This window comes from Sesamum indicum, linkage group LG8, assembly GCF_000512975.1.
Source record: "Sesamum indicum cultivar Zhongzhi No. 13 linkage group LG8, S_indicum_v1.0, whole genome shotgun sequence".
NCBI classification, from domain to species: Eukaryota; Viridiplantae; Streptophyta; class Magnoliopsida; order Lamiales; family Pedaliaceae; genus Sesamum; species Sesamum indicum.
In genome coordinates, this window is record NC_026152.1 from 11,177,457 (window position 1) to 11,200,850 (window position 23,394).

The following is a 23,394-nucleotide window of genomic DNA, read 5'->3' on the forward strand; positions in this document are numbered from 1 at the left end:
ATTCTCTTCATTTGTATTAGAAAATAAATAAATTAATATTACGCTAATATAATTTTAATAAATCAAAAATTTAAAAATCTTATTAAAAAAATATTTTATCAAATAGGAATTAGAATATTTTTTACTTTTATCGACATGAGTATTGTTCATTTATTTGAAATCATTTAGTCCAAATAAAATAAAAATTACTAACAAATTCGAGTTCAAACATCAGTGCTTTTGATGATACCAAAAATAATTATGGAGAAAAATATTATATAGACATATATTGGTTATAGAGTAAATAAAATAAAAATTGTACCTTTGTGTCTTTTTAACCTTATACTTCCACGTTTCCACTCAATTTTGAAAGGAAATAAAATTAAACTCCAAAAGGATTTTATATACATGAATTCAATTTTACTTTCACTCCTCTTATACTATTACTTTTTCACCCCAATCAAACGTATTCAAGTCTACGACAAACACAAACTATGTCACACGACATAGGATTGTTCGGACGGCAACATACAATACCATCACCTAAGAGCTGCGCATGAGATACTAATGTAAATTTTAACTAAATAGAGAGAACGCTTTTGCTAAAAAGATAGCCTCAAGTTCCGTAACCTCGTCAACCAGTTTGCCCACACTCGAGGATTCCATAGCAACAATCTCTTTCTTAGGCAGATGAACAGCCAATAGTCTAATGTTCGCTCAACACTCTTAACCACCTTGTCATATCTGCGCTCACGATCATCTGATTAAATTCTATGCTAACGGTCAATATACAGTCGTACATTAACATTATGAAGGATTAAATTCTATGCTAACGGTCAATATACAGTCGTACATTAACATTATGAAGGAAGGCACGAGAGAGAGAGGGGGGAGCTCTCTGACCCAACCATTCCAGACCGAAAGGAAGGATGTAAGGGCCTACTGCTCTAATACCGAGATGCCTACGTCCAGGTGAAAAGGGCAATAAAAGAGGAACAAAGAAAAACAGAAAATGAATCAAGGGAAAAGGGCAATAAAAGAGAAAGAATCAAGGGTAAAGTGAATGTGTGGAGGCTTCTAGTATTATCCAACACGTACTCAGACTGTAGGGATGGATCAGAAGGATTACAAAACTAAAACGATGCTGTAGTTTTCATGAAAAGATATAGCATTACATTCAAAACTAATCAAGTGTCTGAAAATATATGAAACAAGCCAGCTTGTTTTACACAGCCATTTAAAAGGGGTCCTAAACAGAACAAAAGCACTTTAAAACTTTCGAAAAACATCTCCACACAGACTAGTATAAGACTAAACGGAAACCCAGCTGCACCAAGCATCACCCAAACAACTCCATCAACATTTATGCCTGCAATAATCAGGATTAGTTAAATAGGGTTATTGATGAAGCCTTTGCGATAACTATTGCATATATATGCATCTCAAGGACTTACCTTGTTAGCAATATTGTTAGAGAGCCAATCCAGACCCTCGTATAGGCCCTCACCAGAGGTAGCACAGGTACTCTGGATGTACCTGGAATCCATAACAAAAGCTGAGGTCAAACTAACATTCCAAAAGTGACAGTCTTTGAATGAAGAACTTAGTTTTAAATTTTTACCAGTGGCGTTGCCTGAGAGAGTGCAGGCCAAGCTTGTCCGTAATCTCAGCAGCATTCATTGCATTAGGAAGATCTTGCTTGTTTGCAAATACAAGTAATACTGCATCTCTCAGCTCATCCTGAAAGGAGCAAAAAAAAAATGAGCCCAATGGTCAAAAAATCATTCTACACCAAAAATAACAATTTGGAAGGTCACCGGATCTAGATATTAAATCATGAAAACAAAATAGCAGGGGAAATATCAAGTCATTTTCATCAAAAAGCAGATCATAGGAATGCGGCCTTCTATATGAATGGACTAGGTACAGTTAGCCAACTTGATGAAAGATACCTCACTGTTCTGTCCTTTCTTACACTCAACGCAATAAGATTTGTAATAATACCTTCTATAGATAGCTCAGTTTTCCAAATAGTATTATGGTTCAATCTGATGTTATGCAGTGTATTTATTTAGTGTAGCTGACATTACACCTCTTAACAACCAATGAATTTAAAGGCAGACATCTTATGGAACAGTTGTTTACTCTTGCAGAATGAATGGCCTAGAGATATTAAGAAGCCAAACTTGGATGCTGGATGAACTAAATAAGATACTCTAATGAGCAGACTAAATACAAAGCAGTTATATACCCAAGACATCACCAAGAAATAAACTTTACCCCTATAGAGTCTAACACCTAGGAAACATTTTATGAGAACTGTTTCTAAGACCAAGTTGTCAGCAAGCACAAACTTAAACATTAATTGTCCTGAGTTATAACCGATGCTTCCATTCTAAGAAGTTGTAAAGTAAGATGAATAAAGAAAATATAGGATTATCACCTCATTCAACATTCTATGCAATTCATCCCTTGCCTCAACAACACGGTCCCTGTCATTGCTATCCACCACAAATATTAGACCCTGAGTGTTCTGGAAGTAGTGCCTCCATAATGGGCGGATCTGCATCAAAGGATCTATCAGAATAATGGAACTATTCTAACATCTTACGACACAAAAATCACCAAAACATGCTTGGTTATTACATGAATAAATAAAAGAGTAATATACTGATCACAGAATTAGCCAAAACAAATGGTCCCACCTTGTCCTGACCACCAACATCCCAGACAGTGAAGCTAATGTTCTTGTACTCAACAGTCTCGACATTGAAACCTGCATAAAAATAGTAAGCCACATAACAATGAACATCAGATCAAATTCAATGCATGAGTTAGAGATCTATTTCACAAGATACCAAAGTCGGGCAGAGTAAAAGACAAAACAGCAACACTAAGTTTCAAAGATATAGGACATACCAATGGTAGGAATAGTAGTGACAATCTCTCCAAGCTTGAGCTTGTACAGAATGGTGGTCTTACCAGCAGCATCAAGACCAACCATCAGAATGCGCATCTCTTTCTTGGCAAAAAGCCGGCTAAACAGTTTTGTGAATGTCAGCCCCATTTCTCTTGCTTGCTTTAGATCCCTGCACATATCATCAAACAGAGCAATTAAGTTAAATGCATACATACAAAGACAGATTTACAAAATTGAAGCATGGTTACCATGTGTACATAGACTACGACAAGCATATGTGCATATCAGACTAAGCAAACAAGCAAAATATCTTGGAAAGATAAGTGCATAATACATTTTCCTTTCTACATGCAGTGAGATTGACACAGTGGTGCATGACCCTCCCACCCATTCTCATCTCAAGATCATTACACCACAAGGTAAAATGAAGTATTTCACACACAATACTTTAGAGGATGCACAACAATAGGACCCACATTGTACAGACACACCAAACACATCATGAGTAACACACTGGAAAAAGATAACATCATGCAAAATTTTAATAACCTTCAATCAGCAGCTTGACTTTAATTTGTATAAAATCCACTGAATCGTTCACTGTTTAGTACACAAGATTATGTAATTGAACCATAAGAATAATGTTTTCATGCGTGAAATGCAGTCACTATAGTTACATTTGATTTTGTAATGCATATACCAACTGAAAGCACACACAGGAATGTGATAAACACCTGAGAAATGGTAAATTCGCACGAAATTGGTGTCGAAAATATACAACTAAAAGAGAGCTAAACATCAGTCCTTACAAAACAATTTCAAAATTACAGTTTTATATAGCCACAACAAGTTCTCAAAAAAGTCCTCGAACAAAAAACAATACATCCAATCAGAAACTATTCCAAATTCTTAAAAATTTTATTTTCCAGATCCAAATCTTTAGGTGGCCAAACCTCCAGATCAGATCAAATAAAAACCAAAGCAAGCATCCTTAGTTCCACCTAAATTTAGCTCAATCCAAATCAAAAGCTTCCGCCGTCAATCAAGGCCTTCGCACCAGAACAAATGAACCAAAAAAAAACAGAAATTCCACACAAATAAAAAATGCCTCGAAAACCAACACCTACTCCAGAGACCTTAAATCAAACACAATAAATCAATGAAATCAGAAAACTCCCATCAAAATTTCCTCAGAGAAACGAAATCTAACTGCAAAAACACGAATACACATACGTATGGAATTCGCATACAATCAGATCTAAGAACAAGAGACCCGATCTTATGAAGCAACGTACCCGAGAACGATAGATCTGGCGGATTAGAAGAGAGCGTGTACAGAGAAATATGGAGCTGCTTGAGAATAACGCGAGAGTTTATTAACTACGGTTTTTTTTTTTTTTTGGGAGGATTACTCAGAAATGTCAGCCAGTGATATTTATACTGAAATGCCCATCGGATAATTAGCCAAATGACGATATCAACCCTAGTTGTTCTTGAAAATAACCGCGTTGCCCCTTAAGGAATGACACTATTCTCAAAGTTCTTCACCGCTGGATCTCGTCTTGTTATGCTGGCCAGTGGAGAAGATCTCGCCACGTGGCTTTCTGTTAGTTGTCATTCCCGAGTGCTGATTTGTAATTACACTGCAGTTCGTTGGCAGGGCCGTTCTACAACGTAGATTTTCCAGGGATTAAATTTACGAGTGGGAATGTAATTAATTTATTTATTAAAATTCCTTTTAAAAATTAATTAATTTATTATTTTTTAGTATGTATTTTGATATGGGATAATCCCCTTAAAAAGTCGACCCAATATTCCAGTTCTATTTCAAACTACGGACAAATAAAAGTTCGTACGTTATCATTCGAGTCATTTTGATTCGACTTTGATCTGATTCAAAATTTTTGTAGTCATTTTTATCTAAACAAAACGTACATAATTTGATTAGACACATCAATAGTTCCACATCAAAGTATACATTGAGAAACAACAATTATTCGGGTCGAGGTCTTCAATGACTTGGCAATGATCTAGCGACATGGCTTATGGATTTTGATGAGCATCTTGAACCGGACTAGTAAGATTGGACTATGCATAAAGCAATAGGCTAGTTGTTTTTTTCAACTTCTTAAGGACATTTTGGTCTTTTCTGGACCTATTCAATGTATTTTTCCTGTCAAACAAGTTAAAAATTATTATAAAAATAAATAAATATTTCACAAAAATTTGGATTAATTACACTTGGACCCCTTATAAAAATACAAAATTTACACTTTTTCTCAAATAAAAATTTAAAATTACACTTACACACCTTCCAAAAATTCAGTATTTACACTTAACCCCTTTTTGTTATGATTTGAATGAAAATTATTGACATTAGTAAAATAAATATTTTAATTTTACTCTTTATTTAATATCATCTTGTAATAATTTTGTACTTATAAAGAAAAAAAATATAATGATGTGTATATATGCATTTATTCTTTTATAAACACAAAACATATATAAGAATGTTAAATAAGGGTGCAAAATTTAAAATTTATGCAATTTTTTTACTTATTTCAACATTTTTCGTCTCAACTCCAACAAAAGGAGGTTAGGTGTAAACAATTTTTTTTTTGAGAGGGTGTAAGTAAAATTTTAAAACTTTTATAAGCGGAGTGTAATTTAACATTTTTAGAGGGGATCTAAGTGTAATTAATCTTAATTTTTTTTTAAAAAAAAATGGATTTGAGAACATAAAATATAAAAGAATTAGTAAAGAAGCCAACTGTAATATGATTTTCAAATTAATGGTTTCATAGTAATTTAATTCATTTAAAGTTTAAAAGGTCTACACAAGTTTTAGGCCGCCCACACCCCCCCCTAAGTCAATATTCTCACCAAATATTAGTAATAGTACAGTTTGTATTTTCCACATTGGAATTGAAGTCAGTTAATTAATTCTTTATTTAATCCGTACTATTAATAAAGCATCAACTCCCTTTTGCTGTACTTTAATATAGTTTTACTCAACTTTTTTTAATTTACATCAAAGTAACTAAATATTTTTTAAGCAGGGAATACTCCGTAGTTTGATAAAATCATGTAATTCTTAGACAATAGGTATAAAATGTCACTTTTACCCTTACGATTTTTTTTTTCTTTTCTTTTTTGTTATGGTTGAAAAAAATTTAGAAAAATATGACTTTGTGTAAAGTCCATTTCACCCCTCAGTGTTTTGCCCGTTTCTTTCTCTTTTCTCCCGCGTCTTTTCATCTCCATAGCATTTCCAAGAACAAACCATAATCTCCAAACACACAAACCTTTCTCCTCTCTTTGCCTATTATCAGATTCACTTCAAATCTTCCACACACTATCTTTTGTACAAACAGTCGCTATTTTGTCGGAGTGAGGAGTCTTAGTGAAGAAGAAAAGGAATGTATGTTTTCTCATAACTATCAGTGATTTCTTTTTCTTTTTTTTTGCCCTTTGTGGTTCATAGTATTGGTGTACTCATGTTTTAACACTCAAATGTTGATTTTTTTTCCTTTTTAACCGAAGCAATGTTAGATTTTAGGGTTTTCCTTTGATTTTTTTCCCTTTCTTTTTTGGGTTTAGTATATATGTTTCAAATGTGTGTATTTTGTGATGTTATCTGTGTTATTTTTGTTGATTGTATTTTTTGAAGAATTTCTAATTTCTCTGATACAATTATAGGTCATATTTTGGGGTTTTTTTTATGAATTCAAGTTAATATAGTATTTCCATGCAAAAATTGTTCATTGATGCTAATAAATGAATAAACAAACATGGATGTATAACGGGCATGAAAAGTCCGTATAATGATTAAACAGGCATGATGTTTTTCTTAAGAAAAAGTTCTGTTATATTGATGATAAGTTCTGTAAAATATCTTGTAAAGAGTTAATGAACATGCATGAATAAAAAGTTAATAAACAGGCATGAATTCTCTGTAAAAATTCTTGTTATGTTTAAAATCTTTTCTTTTTTTTTTTTAACAGGCATGGGTGGTAAGGTGTACACCATTGTCAAATATTATCTGGGCAAAGGCGAAAGGCTTTGCAACATAGATCCAGATAAGTATAGTTATATGGACTTTATTGAAGATATTAAAGATTTACATGGTGTTTCCAATAACAATATTAAGATTAGATGTGGTATAGAAGATTCTGATGAGCATATGATTATAGAATCTGATATGGATGTTCTATGCATGTTGAAAAAAAATAAAAGTATGAGTAAATGAAATATTTGTGGAAGGTGCTACAGGAGGTAAGGGTAAGGGCATCCAGAAAGAGGGAAAGGGATGTGATAGTGGTGATGAAATGAGTGAGGAAGAGAGGGAGGATTGAAGATGAAGATGGTAGTGAGGAAGTGGACGAGGATTCTAATGAAGATAGTAGTACTAAAGAGGGGGAAGAAAATAATAGTGGTGATGAGTTGTCTTCTTTAAATTTGATGACCATTGTGAGAGTCAAAATAAGAGCGACTCGGAATTTGAGGATGATGTAATTAATGGTGCATTATCTAGAGATGCCAGTATTTTCCCCAATGAACTAGAAGAAAAGTTTAAGTTAGAAAAGTGTATGGTGTTTGTTGATATTAATGCATTTAGGACTGTCGTTAGAGAGTTTGTGATTCAAGAGGATTTTCAAATTATGAGGTTAAGGAATGAAAAAACAAGAGTGACATTGCACTGTGCCTCAAAAGGCTGTCCTTGGAGAATCCATGCTTCTCCTTTGGCAGATGGTGTCACATTCCAAATAAAGACATATGTTTCTACACATACATAACAAAGGAAGCCAGTGCAGCATGGATTGATTCAAAAATAGAAAATGTGCTAAGGAAAAATCCAGGAACGAATACTAGGGGAATTAGAAATGAATTGAGAAAATTTATTGTGAACCCTCAGTATATGCAGATTTACAGGGCAAATAAAAAGGCCATGGAGGTGATAGAGGGTAGTCATGTCGAGTCATTCATAAAACTGCCATATTATTCGAAAATGGTGTCATTAAAAAATGAGGAGAGTGTGGTAACATTACAGTGTGACGTAGATGAGGATGGGATCATATCTCCTACTCCAATTTTCAAAAGATTTTTCTTGGGATTACCTACATTAAAAGATGGATTTTGAGAGGGGTGTAGCCCATTTATGAATTTTGATGGGAGTCATTTGAAAGGGCCACTCGGGGCGTGTTGCTTGCTGCAATAGGGTCAGATGGGAATATTGGTTTATTCCCTCTTGCTGTTGCTGAGTCCGAGTGCAAGAACTCAACAAATGGGCTAGTGCTGTTGTTCCTAATATTGTGAAAGAACTTAACAATATCAAAGAAGAGTCCAATATATGTCAACTCTCAGTGGCTGGGGATCTTAAGTTTGAGGTGCAAGATCAAAATGTTAACTACATTGTGAATTTGAAGGGTAAAGCACGTAATTGCATGGTTTGGTATATTTCCGGGATTCCTTATAAGCATGTTGCCTTGGGTATAGCTCATAGGAGAGAGGATATAAAGAGTTACACAGACAATAGGTTTTCAACTGCAAAAGAGTGAGAACAAGACTTATCCTGGATTGCTATAGCCATTGCCAATATCTGAACAAGCATGGTCATGCATTTCAATGGACTTTATAGAGGGTCCACCAAAATTTGATGGTAAGGAAGTTATATTGGTGGTTATGGATAGGCTAACTAAGTACTCACATTTCATTACTCTTAAACATCCCTATACAACAGCCAGCATTGCAAGAATCTTTTTTGACCACATTTATAAACTACATGGTCTTCTTGTCAGCATTGTATCTGATAGGGACAACGTCTTCACTAATCATTTCTGGAAAGAGTTATTCAACCTAACTGGAGTGTCCTTGGACATGTCGTTTGCCTATCATCCTCAAACTGATGGCCAGACTGAGAGAGTGAACCAATGCCTGGAAATTTACCTCAGATGCATGTGTCACCAGCACCCCAGAAAATGGTCTCAGTGGATTTCACTTGCAGAATTCTGGTTTAACGCCACCTTTCACTCAGGATTTAAGGCTACTTCTTTTGAGGCCTTGTATGGATATCCCCCTAATCAACTGCCTATTGGTCCTTACTTGCATAGTCACCATTCTGATGTTGAGGAACTGATGAAGAATAAGGTCGAGATCCTCCAACTGTTGAAGGAAAATCTCCAGAATGCACAGCAGAGGATGAAAATTTATGCAGATAAAAAGAGAACAGAGAGAGAGTTTGAAGTTGGGGATGAGGTCTTCCTTAAGCTGCAACCTTATAGACATGCTTCTATAGCTCTAAGGAGGAATTTAACGCTTCAGTGAGCTATTTTGGGCCTTATAAAGTGGTTGAATGGATTGGGAATGTGGCTTACAAGCTTGCCCTTCCACTAGAGTTGAAGATACATCCTATCTTCCATGTCTCCCTCTTGAAGAAGAAGATTGGTTCTAAGTACATGCCATCTATAAACTTGTCTGAACTTGAAGATGAAGTTTACAAGGTCTATCCCTTAGCAATTCTGGCATGGAGACTCATTCCAAGGAACAATGTTGGAGTTCCACAAGTCCTCATTCACTGGTCACACTCCTTCCCTGAACAGGTTACTTGGGAGGATTACTACTCCATGGTTGCAAAATTCCCACCATTTTGATCCTTGGGAACGAGGAAAAAAAGGAGAGGGGAATGTCATGCTTTTTAACTGGAAACACGACTTCAGGTGAGGACCGTTGGATGAAGAGAGTTAAGCAGAGCCGTCAGATTAAGGGCGGGATGAATTTAAATGAAGAATTGGGGATTTCTGGTGCAAACAACATCATTCGCGAGCAATTAGGGATGAAGGATGAATTGGGGATTAAGGCCGAAGACGACGTCATGTTAGAAGCGGTCGCGAGCTCAGGAGAAAGACACATGGCGAGCACTGAGACAGGCGTGGGTGACAATTCCTGAGCACTAGAGCTGGGCATGGCTGAAAGAGGAAAGAACCAGAGTTGGGTTATTCCATGTTGTTTATACAATTCAAGATATTAATTTTTGAAAATTGTAATTGCCATTAAGAATTTTTGTACTGGTTCTATATGTGCTGAGCTCGAGGGATTGGAGGTTTTTAATAAAAATTTTGTACCTGGATCTTGTACCAATTGGATCTCAAATTGAATTCAAGTCGGCATTGAATGCTTACTAATACATGGGGCCTCCTTTAGTGTACGAGTTTAGATATTATCTATCCGGCCAGTTAAGTTATGACATATTTTAATTTAAATTGAGTTTGTTCGAATTTGAAAAAATATTTTTTTTGAATTTTAGAAAATAAATTATATTATTGTAAACACTTTTTCTTTTCTAAATAGTCATGCTAAACAAAATAAATAAATAAATAAAAGCATTAAAGTTCAAGAAAATTATAAAAGATTTGCTATTTTAAAAATTAATAAATAAGACAATTTTTAATAAAAAAAGACCAAAGTTTTTTTGTCCTAAAATAGGGCAAGAATTCATAGTTGAAAATAAAAATTTGATGAATGATTTTTTTTTTAAACTTAAGTATAATTTATTTTTTTCTAAATAAATAATAATATATTGTTAGACGATTGTAGTAATTTCTCAATTTTTAATTTGAAATTAGCTCATACCTTTGATAAACGGGAATATATTTTTTAAAAAATATGATATACATATTAGTAAATTATTATATTTAAATTTTTTAGTTCCCCTCAAAACACGAGCCATTAATTAATTAACTTGAGTTTTTATGGACATAAAGTTTTAAATTTTGTCCTTCAAAAGTTACTGTGAGTTATATCTCCATATATACTTTGCAGTGTCAAATTGCGCTAGAAGTTTGTATTGGGAATAGTATACTTTGCAAATTGTTATAAGCCTGCAAGTTGTTATATTTTGTCCTTCAAAAGTCAGTGTGAGTTATATCTCCATATATATCTCTTGCTAATAATTTTTATTAATGCATTTGGAGTTTTAAAGAAATTCATGATAAATATTTGTTCTTTACCTTTCACTGCTGATGATAATGTTATAGTATTTATGATTGAACTTAACTTAGTTATTTTATTTGTATTTGTTCTTATTTAATTTTTCATTCATGATAATCTTTACTCCTTATCCTTTTTTTGTTCAAATTGACGAAATGATATTGGGATTTAAAAATTATTTTAAATTATTTTTTTATTTTATTGTATATCTTTTTTTCTACACTCGCCCCATCCTTTTGTTTGTCTTTCCTGTAACTCATTAACAGAAGGTTCTATTCTTGCTTTATATTTTATTTTTTTATAAGATTATTTTAGATTATGTACTAATATAATTTATGAGGAAAATAAATTTTATAAACAAATAATATATTTAATTAATTTTTTTATGTAGGGCGACGTATATATAAAAGCTGATGTATTTATTAAAAATTACTATATTTTATCTATCAAAATAAAAATTCTATTTTGCATGAAAAATTCATTTATAACACCATATATTATAAAAATATTTATTTAATTTAATAATATATATATAACCATGCCTAGAATCGAGTCCTACACTAGTTAAATATATATGTCAAAATTATTCCAATTCTCTTCTCTTTAATTAATAGAATGGATTAACAAAATAAAAAAAAATGAAAATCAAAGTCTAATCCCCCACTAAAGTGCCACGTGTAGAGCGCAGACAACTACAATATACCCACCCCCACCTGATTACAGTACTGTAACAAAACCATGGACTTAGAGAGCCAATCGCTTGCCTGCACGTACCCGTTAGCTTCTCTTGCAACTCGTTGCCACCTTACGGTTATTTGGTCGGTGACTATAACTACAACATAGAGACGTTGGGAATTGATGAAGTTCATTTCTGAGTCTCCATAGGTATGAAAACCTTTTCTTTTCTTTTCCTTCCTTTTGTTTTGTTAAATCTTAGTTTTTGGGAGTTCTTTGTGTGTGTAAAACTTTTAATTGTTTGCAATGAACTTGTATTTTCAAGAAGCAGGTGTTAGTTTTCATATTCTGTTTTTTTGGGGTAACATTTTCTTGAAAAGTAACTTTTCAATGGCCGTGATTTCAAGAATCCTTTTCCCAGTGATTGCACATCGTTTGCACTCTCATTTAGTCCTTTCTTTATGGTTCATTCTTTGATTTTTCTCAATGAATTCAGAGGGGAAAAGAATGGGTTTTTTCAACAACTGTGGGTTTCTTTTTTTCAAGAAATGTGTGATTTTTTCAAGAACCAACTGTGGGGTTTTTCAAGGAACTCGGGATTTTTTAAGAACTGTGGGCTTTTTTAGGAAACGTGTGATTTTTCAAGAACTGTGTGCTTTTTCAGGCAACATGGTATTTTTTCAAGAAATATTACACCGTACCTGTTAGGAAATGGATCGGGTTAAGATGGATAACAGGTGGAATATGAAGGCGATAAAAGACACACGAATTTGTTAACCCAGTTTGGATATAAATCCTACGTCTGGGGGCGATACCAAGCCAGGAGAAAACACTCAAAGAGGAGGAAAATTGAGGAGTACAACACACACACACTTGTATGCAAGTCTTCACCACACGTGAAAAACAACACTCACCCTCGTCTCAACTCTTTCTTTTCTCTCTACTCTATTCTACTCTGCTCTATTAAACAATGCTAATAAGAGTAGTATATATAGCCATGACTTATCCTTTTTCCAACTCAACTTGGGATTTCTAAGTTGAATGAGGTTATCCTTCTCCAACTCAACTTTGAATCGGGTTATCCTTCTCCAACTCAACTTGGGAATTCTAAGTTGAATCAGGTTATCCTTTTCTTCTTCAAATCAATCTTCACAACTTAACAATCTCCCACTTGAAGATTGATTAGCTTTTCTCCACTTCTTTCTTGGTACCGCCGGGTTTGTCCACTCTAGTCATCAAGGCCAGTCGAAGCCGTACACAGCTTCAACTTCGCCATCGCAACCGCCTTGGTCAGCATGTCCGCAGGATTCTTTTCTCCTTGGATCTTCTCCAGCTGCAGTGCCTTCTTCTCCAGAAGTTGTCGGATGAAATGGTACTTGATCTCGATGTGCTTTGTCCGCGAATGGAACGCGGGATTCTTTGCCAGATGGATCGCACTCTGACTATCGCTATGAAGAATCACATCTGCCTGAGGTTTCCCTAATTCACCCAACAAGTGTTGCAGCCAAATGAGCTCCTTAGCTGCCTCAGTAACTGCCACGTACTCAGCTTCCGTCGTGGACAGTGTGACAACCTTCTGCAACTTTGAGACCCAGGATACGGCTGTACCGCCATATGTGAACACGTACCCTGTAGTGCTCCTCCTTTTGTCATAGTCACTCCCTGCAAAATCAGCGTCAACAAACCCAAACAAGGTAAGCTTGCCCTTACCAAACACCAATGCTCGGTCCTTAGTACCCCTCAGGTACCTAAGAATCCATTTCACAGCTTCCCAGTGCATCACTCCTGGATTGCTCATAAAACGGCTAACTACTCCCACTGCATGTGCTATATCCGGTCGAGTACAGATCATAGCATACATCAGGCTCCCAATTGCTGAGGCATACGGTGTGACTCTCATCTTTGCACGTTCGGAGTCAGTCTGGGGCGAATCACTGTTGGATAGTTTGAACTGATTTCCCAATGGCGTTCCAACCGGTTTTGCATTTTCCATCTTGAATCTGCATAATACCTTCTCAATATAATCAGATTGAGATAACCATAATTTACCAATACCTTTGTCCCTTGTGATTTTCATGCCCAATATCTGTCTTGCTTCGCCAAGATCTTTCATGTCAAACTTCCTCGATAACTGATCCTTGAGCCTATTGATCTCCTTGACATTTGATCCTGCTATCAACATGTCATCAACATACAGGAGTAGAATGATAAAAAACTCATCGAACCTCTTCACGTAGCAGCAATGATCAGCATTGCATCTAGAGAAACCTATCTCTAGCATGAAGTTGTCAAACTTCCTGTACCACTGCCGCGGAGCCTGTTTCAATCCATACAGGCTTTTCTTCAGGCGACACACCTGCTGATCATCTCCATTATACCCCTCTGGTTGTACCATGTATATCTCCTCCTCAAGATCCCCGTGTAGGAAGGCTGTCTTTACATCCATCTGTTGTAACTCCAAGTTCTCTGCCGCTACCATGCTCAACACAAGACGAATAGTAGTTAACTTGACAACAGGTGTAAAAACATCAGTAAAGTCAATACCGTATCTTTGTTGGAATCCCTTTACTACGAGTCTTGCCTTGTACCGCTTCTTCCCGTCTGATTCTTCCTTAACCCGATAGACCCATCTGTTCTGTAGGGCCTTCTTTCCTTTTGGGAGCTGACACAATTCCCATGTGTTGTTTTTCTTCAACGAGTTCATCTCGTCGTTCATCGCAAGCTCCCACTTGCTCTTGTGGACATCATTGACTGCCTCTGCGTAACATTCGGGTTCTCCACAATCAGACAAAAGCAAGTAATAAAGAGAGGGGGAGTACCTATCTGGGGCCCTTCTCAGCCTCGGTTCTCGACCCAGTGCCAAGGGTGTGCTGCTTTCAGTAATCGGTTCCTCCGATACTGGTTCTGGCTCTATCTCCGTTTGTTCGGTTTCGTCCGTCTGAACTCCCACTGAATCCGTATCTGCTGGTCTCATGATCCCGGAATTTGAAATATCGAGATCAACAAATTCCCTTTCCTTCTTGTCATCGTCCGGGCTTACCTTCCTGTCGTTGTACATTACATCCTCATTGAATATAACATTCCTACTACGAATTATTTTCCGGTTTTGATCATCCCAGAATCTATACCCAAATTCGTCAGTCCCATACCCAATGAATGTACATTTAATCGACTTAGCATCCAGCTTAGTCCGATCATCGTTCAAAATATAGGCTGAACAACCAAACGTACGTAAGAAAGAAAGATCCACTTTCTTACCACTCCATACCTCTTCTGGTATCCTGTTGTTCAACGGGACAGAAGGCCCTCGATTGATCAAGAAAGCAGCCGTGTTGACTGCATCTGCCCAAAACATCTTTGGTAGTCCGCTCTTCAATCGCATGCATCTCGCACGCTCATTCAGTGTTCTGTTCATCCTCTCAGCAACGCCATTTTGCTGAGGTGTCCCCGGGATTGTTTTCTGCATTCGGATTCCATGGTCGGCGCAGTAATTCTTGATACCTTCACTGTTGTACTCGCCACCGTTATCCGATCTGAGACATTTCACTTGTAGACCTGTCTCATTTTCCACTAGTGCCCTCCATCTCCTGAATGTATCAAAGGCATCAGATTTTCTTTTTAAGAAATACACCCATACCTTTCTAGTGGAGTCATCGACGAATGTCATGTAGTACGTTGATCCACCAAGAGATGACACTGGTGCTGGCCCCCACAAATCGGTGTGAACAAGCTCCAACTTTTCTTTCCTCGGAGTTCTTCCTGTGGTCAAGAAGCTCACCCGCTTCTGCTTTCCGAACACGCAGTGTTCACAATGACCCACCTCCACCGATTTTAACTCGGGCAACCGTCCTTTCGACTTCAGCACGTTCATTCCTTTCTCGCTCATGTGGCCCAAGCGATTGTGCCACAGGTTAGCCTGCGATACAGTTCCTGCAAAGGGGATGTTTGAACTGGATCCTCCCGCCATGTAGAGCGTTCCCGACTTTAGTCCTCGAGCCAAAGTCATTGCTCCCCGACTGATCTTCCACTTCGCGTCTCCAAACGTCGTGTGGAATCCATCACTATCCAGCTGTCCGACTGAGATCAAGTTCCTTTTCAGTCCTGGTATGTGTCTCACATCATGTAGGGTCCAGCATGACCCATTCGTTGATTTGATCCGCACATCTCCCTTTCCTACAATCTTGAGGGGTTTGTTATCTGCAAGATAAACTAAGCCAAAATCACCTGAGGTGTATGGCTCCATGATGTCTTTGTTGCTGCATGAGTGGAATGAGGCCCCTGAATCCACAACCCAATCATCGGAAGAACTGCTCACACTCAACAAGAGTGCATCCGTGATCTCCTCCGTCGCGGCATTCGCTGTTCGGCCCTCCTTTTCCTTCTTTGGCGCCCGACATTCGCTTTTCATGTGTCCGGGCTTCTCGCAGTTCCAGCACACCATCTCCTTCTTGCCCTTGTTCTTCCCCCTGGACCTTGACCTTGACCTTCCACGGTATTTACCCCGTGTGTCAGGTCTCCCTCTGGACTCTGTATGTAGTGCAGAGCCAGATGATCCACCCGTTTGCTTTCTACGGGTTTCCTCGTTCAACATCATGTCTCTGATGTTGTCGAACTTCATCTTCTCCTTCCCAGACGAAGTGCTCACTGAAGTAACAACCACATCCCAACTGTCAGGTAAAGATGAAAGCAAAATTAACGCTTTTACCTCATCGTCAAACACGATATCCACAGACGCCAGCTGTGTCGTGAGTTGGTTGAAGTCATTGAGGTGATCGGCCACCGACTTCCTCTCCTCCATCTGCAACCTGAATAGTTTTTTCATCAGCATAACCTTGTTCATTGCTGAGGGTTTCTCGTACATATCGGCAAGAGTCTGTAGAACTTCCTTCGTGCTCTTTGCTCCCTTCACATGATAGGCGACATTCCGAGAGAGCGACAGGATTATTGCGCTCATCGCCTTTCGATCGAGCACCTTCCCTTCTTCATCACTCGTCTTCTCGGACTTCTCTGCAAGTGGTTCGTACAGGTCCTTCCCGTACAGGTAGGCCTCCATCTGCATACGCCAAAACCCAAAGTCGGAACCATTGAACCGTTCGACTGGAAACTTTCCCTCCATCTTAACTCCTTGAACCAGGCTCTTGATACCAGTTGTTAGGAAATGGATCGGGTTAAGATGGATAACAGGTGGAATATGAAGGCGATAAAAGACACACGAATTTGTTAACCCAGTTTGGATATAAATCCTACGTCTGGGGGCGATACCAAGCCAGGAGAAAATACTCAAAGAGGAGGAAAATTGAGGAGTACAACACACACACACTTGTATGCAAGTCTTCACCACACGTGAAAGACAACACTCACCCTCGTCTCAACTCTTTCTTTTCTCTCTACTCTATTCTACTTTGCTCTATAAAACAATGCTAATAAGAGTAGTATATATAGCCATGACTTATCCTTTTTCCAACTCAACTTGGGATTTCTAAGTTGAATGAGGTTATCCTTCTCCAACTCAACTTTGAATCGGGTTATCCTTCTCCAACTCAACTTGGGAATTCTAAGTTGAATCAGGTTATCCTTTTCTTCTTCAAATCAATCTTCACAACTTAACAGTACCATGCTTTCTCTGTATCTTGGTTTGGTCATACCTCTGACATTGGTCTAGAGTTACGTGGAATGTTTCAAGAAATGTTACATCGGTACCATGTTTTTTCTATATCTTGGTATGGTCGTATCTCTGACATTAGTCTAGAGAGCATCAGAGTGTTGCGACAATCTATATCCTTCAATTTTTCGCTTTGATGTTATGATCATCATTCGATGAAGAGAGTGAAAGGGAAAAAGAATCACAATTCGTTCTCCATTTCTTTCTGCATTAACAATATTCACAGTGCTGTGTTTTGGAGACACTGACTGTGGTTATGGTCTTGTTGCTTGGGATTATTAATAGGCGCAAGATACAGTGGAGGTGAGTGTGCCAAATAGACTTAATCTATTTCCTTTCCTTGTTGATGAATTATAGTTTGCTTGTTCTGGGAGTAATTAATGGATGCAAAACTTTAAGATTCGATTTTAATTCCCTCTCTCTCTTTTTATTTATTTATTTATTTTATCTACCTTTATTTGAAAGTGCAAGGGAACTTTATATATGTGCAATAACTTCAATCATGATTATGAAAATATTACTATAGTGAGACATCGAGTAGATGACGGCATACTATTGATATTACATTTGCGGTATTCTCAAATTGAGGTGTATCAGTTGAGTAAGATACACGGTAAATGACATATCACTTTCACATACATGTAACTACATTGCTGTAGGAGTTAGGCGGTGCTTTTAGACCTGTGCATCTTTTGTTGTTTGTTCCTTAAGATGAAATTCCATGAATAGTGGCATTTCATTCAAATAAATGTTTTTATAGTTCTCAGAAATGGCAATTTTATTAGGTGGTCTAGTGACTGCAAATGGTTTAGCTATATAGGATAGTGTCATACTTGACATTCAACCCGGGCACGTTTTGAAAAGTAAGATCATGATATATGTATGCATGTTTATAGCTCTCTTTGTAGATTCATATGTTCTGCAAAATTTCATCATTAGTCAATAATGTGGAAGGACGAACTATCCTGCAAAGAAGTTCTTAATCTGATCTTTATTTTTTCTTTTTTCTTTTAAGACTTTGTTCACATAATGAATAGTGCTGTGTCATCATGTTTTTTCTGTCTCTTATCTTTCCATGTATAAGCCACGATCCTATATTGCTAATGGCGTGAATATCTTTTTGCAGTGTCTTTGCGTAAGCTTAGAAGAGAGATCAAAGTTTCTGAAGGCGAAATTTAAACATTCATGTCCATTAGATTGAATGTAAACCTACGCAGCAGTGTTCATGGTATGTGGAGGTCTAAGCATCTTTAAACCATTCAAAATCAAGTGCATCTATTCTGCTAGGTCTTTTCTAGATATCACTAGAGCCAAATACTATGAGTTTGATTTGGTCATTTTCATTTTAGTTGGACACAACGTAAGCGGTAAAGAGAACTTTTCTTCTAAAGAACTTTCATTCTGGTGGTTTCATGGTCTAAGTGACACCACATCAACTGTCAGTTGGACTTATGGAATTAAGCAATACTCTTGGGACTATCAAGTGTCGGTTTTAAAGTAGTTGTAAGTGAAACATACAACCGAAATTATGATTTATGACGCCATATTGGTCAATGGATTAATACCCAATGTTACTTTGCCATTATCTGATAACATTTGCAAATCTCACATGTTATATGATATATATTTATACAATATGTTTTTATTCTTTGGCATTGTTGTGTAATTGTATCAATGTACCTTTGCAGATAGGTGTCACTCTATATGTGCTGTACAAACACGTCAAGTTTTGCCTTTGTCGCTAAACTGGCTATAACTAATACCAGTTATGCTAATGAATTGCCAGGTATGTTAATGAATTGTTTGTTGTGAACTTATACACAGACTTTTTTCTCTAGAGCATATGTTCTGTACTGATGCAATAGTTACTCAAAGGAAAGCATATTATTTTTGTTGCCAATGAGTTTAAAAGTTCATGAGTAATATGCCTTGACGATAACTATTAGAATACTAAGTACCAAAAGCTACATTTGAGTGTGATATGAGTGATCAGATTTCAGTACTAGTCATAAGAAATTACACCATTCTCAAATGTTGGAACTTGCATATGTAGTGGTACCTTATAATTGAAGAAGATGACGATATAGTTGTTGCAACACTTGGGACATGAGAGAAAAATTATAATTGGTATATTAGGTTTACAAAAGGTGATGCTTTTAGTGATTTGAAAATAGTTCACGTAAAATAAGGTTGATCAATAACTTACTTACACTATGGATTCCACAATATTAGAATTAAGTGAAAGTTGATCTCTGCTCAAATCCAAAGGGGTACTCAAGCATATGGAGTAAAAATAAATGATTTAGTAAACTAATGAAAAGTAGTTTCTTTAGGCTTATAATCATGTAAATTGGTGAAACATTATGGAATCAAGGAGCTAGAATGATGGTTCTTAGAGGAAGGAGAATCATTATGATTAAGAAGTGAAAATATGGATGAGATAGTCTAATTTCATGATCCGTGAGCATGGCGTGATTTGCAATTTCATAAAATCGAAGGAATAGTTAAATAGACTATGTTTACTAATGTCTATTAATACATATTGGATAAGTATTTTTGACCTTTATGAGTTACATTATGATATTATACAAGAAAGTTTAACTTTGGAGCTAGGTTATGATGTTAGATAAGTTTTAACTTGATAGGCTAGATTATGATATTAGATAAGTAAGTTTGAATCTGACGAGTCAGGTTGCCATATTAGATAAGTAAGTTTGATTTCGAGGAGCTTAGAATACGATTTCAGACAAGTAGTCTGACTTTAAGAAGAAAAACATAGTTTAGAATATTGATAACCAAGTTTGACTTTTACGGGCTATGATTATGATCTTACATAAGCAAGTCAAGTAAGTTCGACTCTAAGAAGTTAAAGTTATGATATTAGGTAAGTAAGTTTGACTAAATTGGATTATGAATCAAGCATATAAATTTAGCAAATTTGAATTTGACAATATTCAACGAGTTTGAATTCGATAAGTTAAGTTTTTGTCTTTGGTATGTGTGAGAAGACATATTTAGATTCTAAGTTCAGAGTATAAGATTTCTTGTCTTTTGTGAGGTTGTAATAAGATCTGATCTGAATACTCTATGACCAATATTTACTTCAATCGACTGATAAGTTCTCCTTGTTCCAATGATGGATTTAGTACTATGATATTATTTTGGTTTGATATGAATATGTTTTTTAAGTTCATCCTATCCATTGGGGAACTGTTTTGCATATTAAGTGAAACCCTGCTTTTAAATATAGAGGTGTACTTTAAATCTCTTAATCAGTCAAGCTCGATAATGTGAGCTGCCTTGTATCAGTAGTTTAGAGATCTTGCTAGAATTAATAGTTCTTATAATCTAAATATGTGTTAAGATTGAAAATACATATTGCAATATTGTCTTGTCTATTTAAGATTTGACTTAATTTTATGGATTGATTTAATCGTGGATAGATAATAAGTGATGTGGGTAAGATAAGGTTAAGTTTCCAACATGCCCTCAGGATTAAGCAAAATGGCTAGACAGTACAGGATCTACGTGCTTTTACTTAGATCGGACATGACTCACTTATAATGGAAATGTATAGCGGATGATGGGTGGACACGTCTCAATAGATGGACCCCCCCCCCCCCCCCCCCCCCTTGAAAAAAAAAACAGCAAAAATATTTCGTCTATTTCTTCTTTTAAAATCATATCTCATCACTACCTTTCTAAAATTAAGAAATCTAATTTGAATGTAGAAGTTAATATATATCTTACCAAACTTACCAAAATGAAAGCCTAACTCATTAACTCAATAATGCTGAATATCAAAGTCAAACTTAATTTATATGCTCATATCGTAATCTAAGTGAGCCAAAATTTATAAAGTCAAGCTTACTTGACTTACCTAAGATCATAAAAGAACTTCATCATAGTCAAACGTGGTTATAAAATCCTGTACTAAACTTGTTCTGTTAAAGTCACACACTTGTCTAAGGTCATAGTCTACACTCATTGGATTTAAATTCACCTATCTGATATTGTAACATGGCTCATCAAAGTCAAATACACTCGTCAAATATCATAATGGGCTCATCAAAGTAAAGTTACTTCCCTAACATCATAATCTAGCTCATCAAAGTCAAACTTCCACATATAAATTGCTATATTTTGCATTCTGGCTCATCAATAGTCAAATTTACTCGTCTAATATCATTACATACCAATGAAAGTCAAACTAACTCGCCTAATATCATTACCTGGTTCATCAAAGTCAAACTTACTCTTTTAATATGCATTCATGAAAATTAATAGAACTTGAATTATTAAATAAATCTAAAGTATATTAAATTAGTCCTACAAAAAAAGAAGTTGCAGTAGAACCACACATAACTTCTAGCGATTAAGACAAGTTTTCCAAAATTATTCATAAATTAAGAAAATTTGAGATTAATCATATAAAATTCCAACATGAAATTAAAAGTATATATTTTTCATAATAAAATATGAATGTTATTATTGTTAATTTAATTCTAAGTTCTAATATATTAGCCTCGTCTAATATAATAACCTCAGCTTCTTATGGTTATGAGCCTATTATATTAGAACTTAGAATTAAATTAACAATAATAACATCCATATTTTATTATGAAAAATATATACTTATGATTTCATGTATTGAAATTTTATATGATTAATCTCAAGATTTCTTAATTTATGAATAATTTTGGAAAACTTGTCTTAACCGCTAGAAGTTTTATGTGTGGTTCTACTGCAATTTCTTTTTTCTAGGACTAATTTAATATACTTTAGATTTATTTAATTATTCAAGTTCAATTAATTTTCATGAATGCATATTAGAAGAGTAAGTTTGACTTTCATTGGTATGTTATGATATTAGACGAGTAAGTTTGACTATTGATGAGCTAGCATGCAAAATATACCAATTTTATATGTGGAAGTTTGACTTTGATGAGCTAGATTATGATGTTAGGGAAGTAACTTTACTTTGATGAGGCTATTATGATATTTGACGAGTGTGCTTGATTTTGATGAGCCATGTTACAATATCAAATAGGTGAATTTGAATTCGATGAGTGTAGACTATGACCTTAGACAAGTGTGTGACTTTAACAGAACAAGCTTAGTACAGGATTTTGATGACCATGTTTGACTATGATGAAGTTCTTTCATGATCTTAGGTAAGTCAAGTAAGCTTGACTTTACAAATTTTGGCTCACTTAGATTACGATATGAGCATATAAATTAAATTTGACTTTGATATTCAGCAAGATTGAGTTAATGAATTAGGCTTTCATTTTGGTAAGTTTGGTAAGATATATATTAACTTCTACATTCAAATTAGATTTCTTAAATTTAGAAAAATAGTGATGAGATATGATTTAAAAGAAGAAATAGACGAAATATTTTTCTTTTTTTTTCGAGGGAGGGGGGGTGGTTGTTATGTGATAACCTAAACTAATTTTCCCCAAGTTAACCTTAATTGTTACACCTAGTTATGATCAAGTGGTTTTGATGGCATAGCGTTCTTGTGAAAGAAACCAACATGCTTGATAGTTACAGGATTGAGGTATGTTTCGGAACCTTATGCTATTGATCTTAATGTAAAATTATGAATTTACAATACTTATGATGGTTTCTATACTTTTTATGCTAAACATTATATCTAAATGTCTTGCATGTTTTGATTGGGCCTTTGATGTTTTAAACCAAAAAGGAAGACGCAATCTTGATTTTGGAAAGTAAGAAAAAGTAGTTTATGGAACATAGAATTCAAGAGTAATGAAAACGTTGATGTCATTATGAAAATTAAGGATCTTTTTACGGTTTGATGCATTGACATTGTATGTATTTCAAGATTTCTTAAGTGATGATTAATTTTAGAGAAATTACCAAATTGATTGCCAGGTGTTAGCCTCATGACTCATTCTTTTAGGCTTATTTACTATATTTTGAAATTATTTTAATTATTAAAATTTTGTTTATATTCATGAATTCATATTAGATGTGTAAGTTCGACTTTGTTGAATAAGTGTATGACAGCGGATGAATTAGTTTTCTCCAAGTCAACCAAGTTAACCTTAATTGTTACACCTAGTTATGATCAAGTGGTTTTGATGGCATAGCATTCTTGTGAAAGAAACCAACATGCTTGATAGTTACAAGATTGAGGTATGTT

General features: G+C 35.5%; 2 protein-coding genes across 2 annotated transcripts; one reads left to right on the top strand and one right to left on the bottom strand.

Moving 5' to 3' along the window:
- LOC105168267 (ADP-ribosylation factor 2) lies at positions 1,105 to 4,339 on the bottom strand. The gene is made up of 7 exons (XM_011088282.2): positions 4,195 to 4,339; positions 2,899 to 3,068; positions 2,685 to 2,755; positions 2,423 to 2,542; positions 1,601 to 1,719; positions 1,434 to 1,515; positions 1,105 to 1,348 (listed from the first exon to the last, which is right to left on the bottom strand). Exons 2-7 carry the CDS (start codon positions 3,044 to 3,046, stop codon positions 1,343 to 1,345), a joined length of 546 nt encoding a protein of 181 aa, XP_011086584.1. The 5' UTR covers positions 3,047 to 3,068; positions 4,195 to 4,339; the 3' UTR covers positions 1,105 to 1,342.
- LOC105168653 lies at positions 6,906 to 9,549 on the top strand. Its single transcript, XM_011088786.1, has 4 exons — positions 6,906 to 7,059; positions 8,174 to 8,453; positions 8,698 to 9,154; positions 9,202 to 9,549. The coding sequence occupies exons 1-4, from the start codon at positions 6,906 to 6,908 to the stop codon at positions 9,547 to 9,549; spliced, it is 1,239 nt and encodes a 412-aa protein (XP_011087088.1).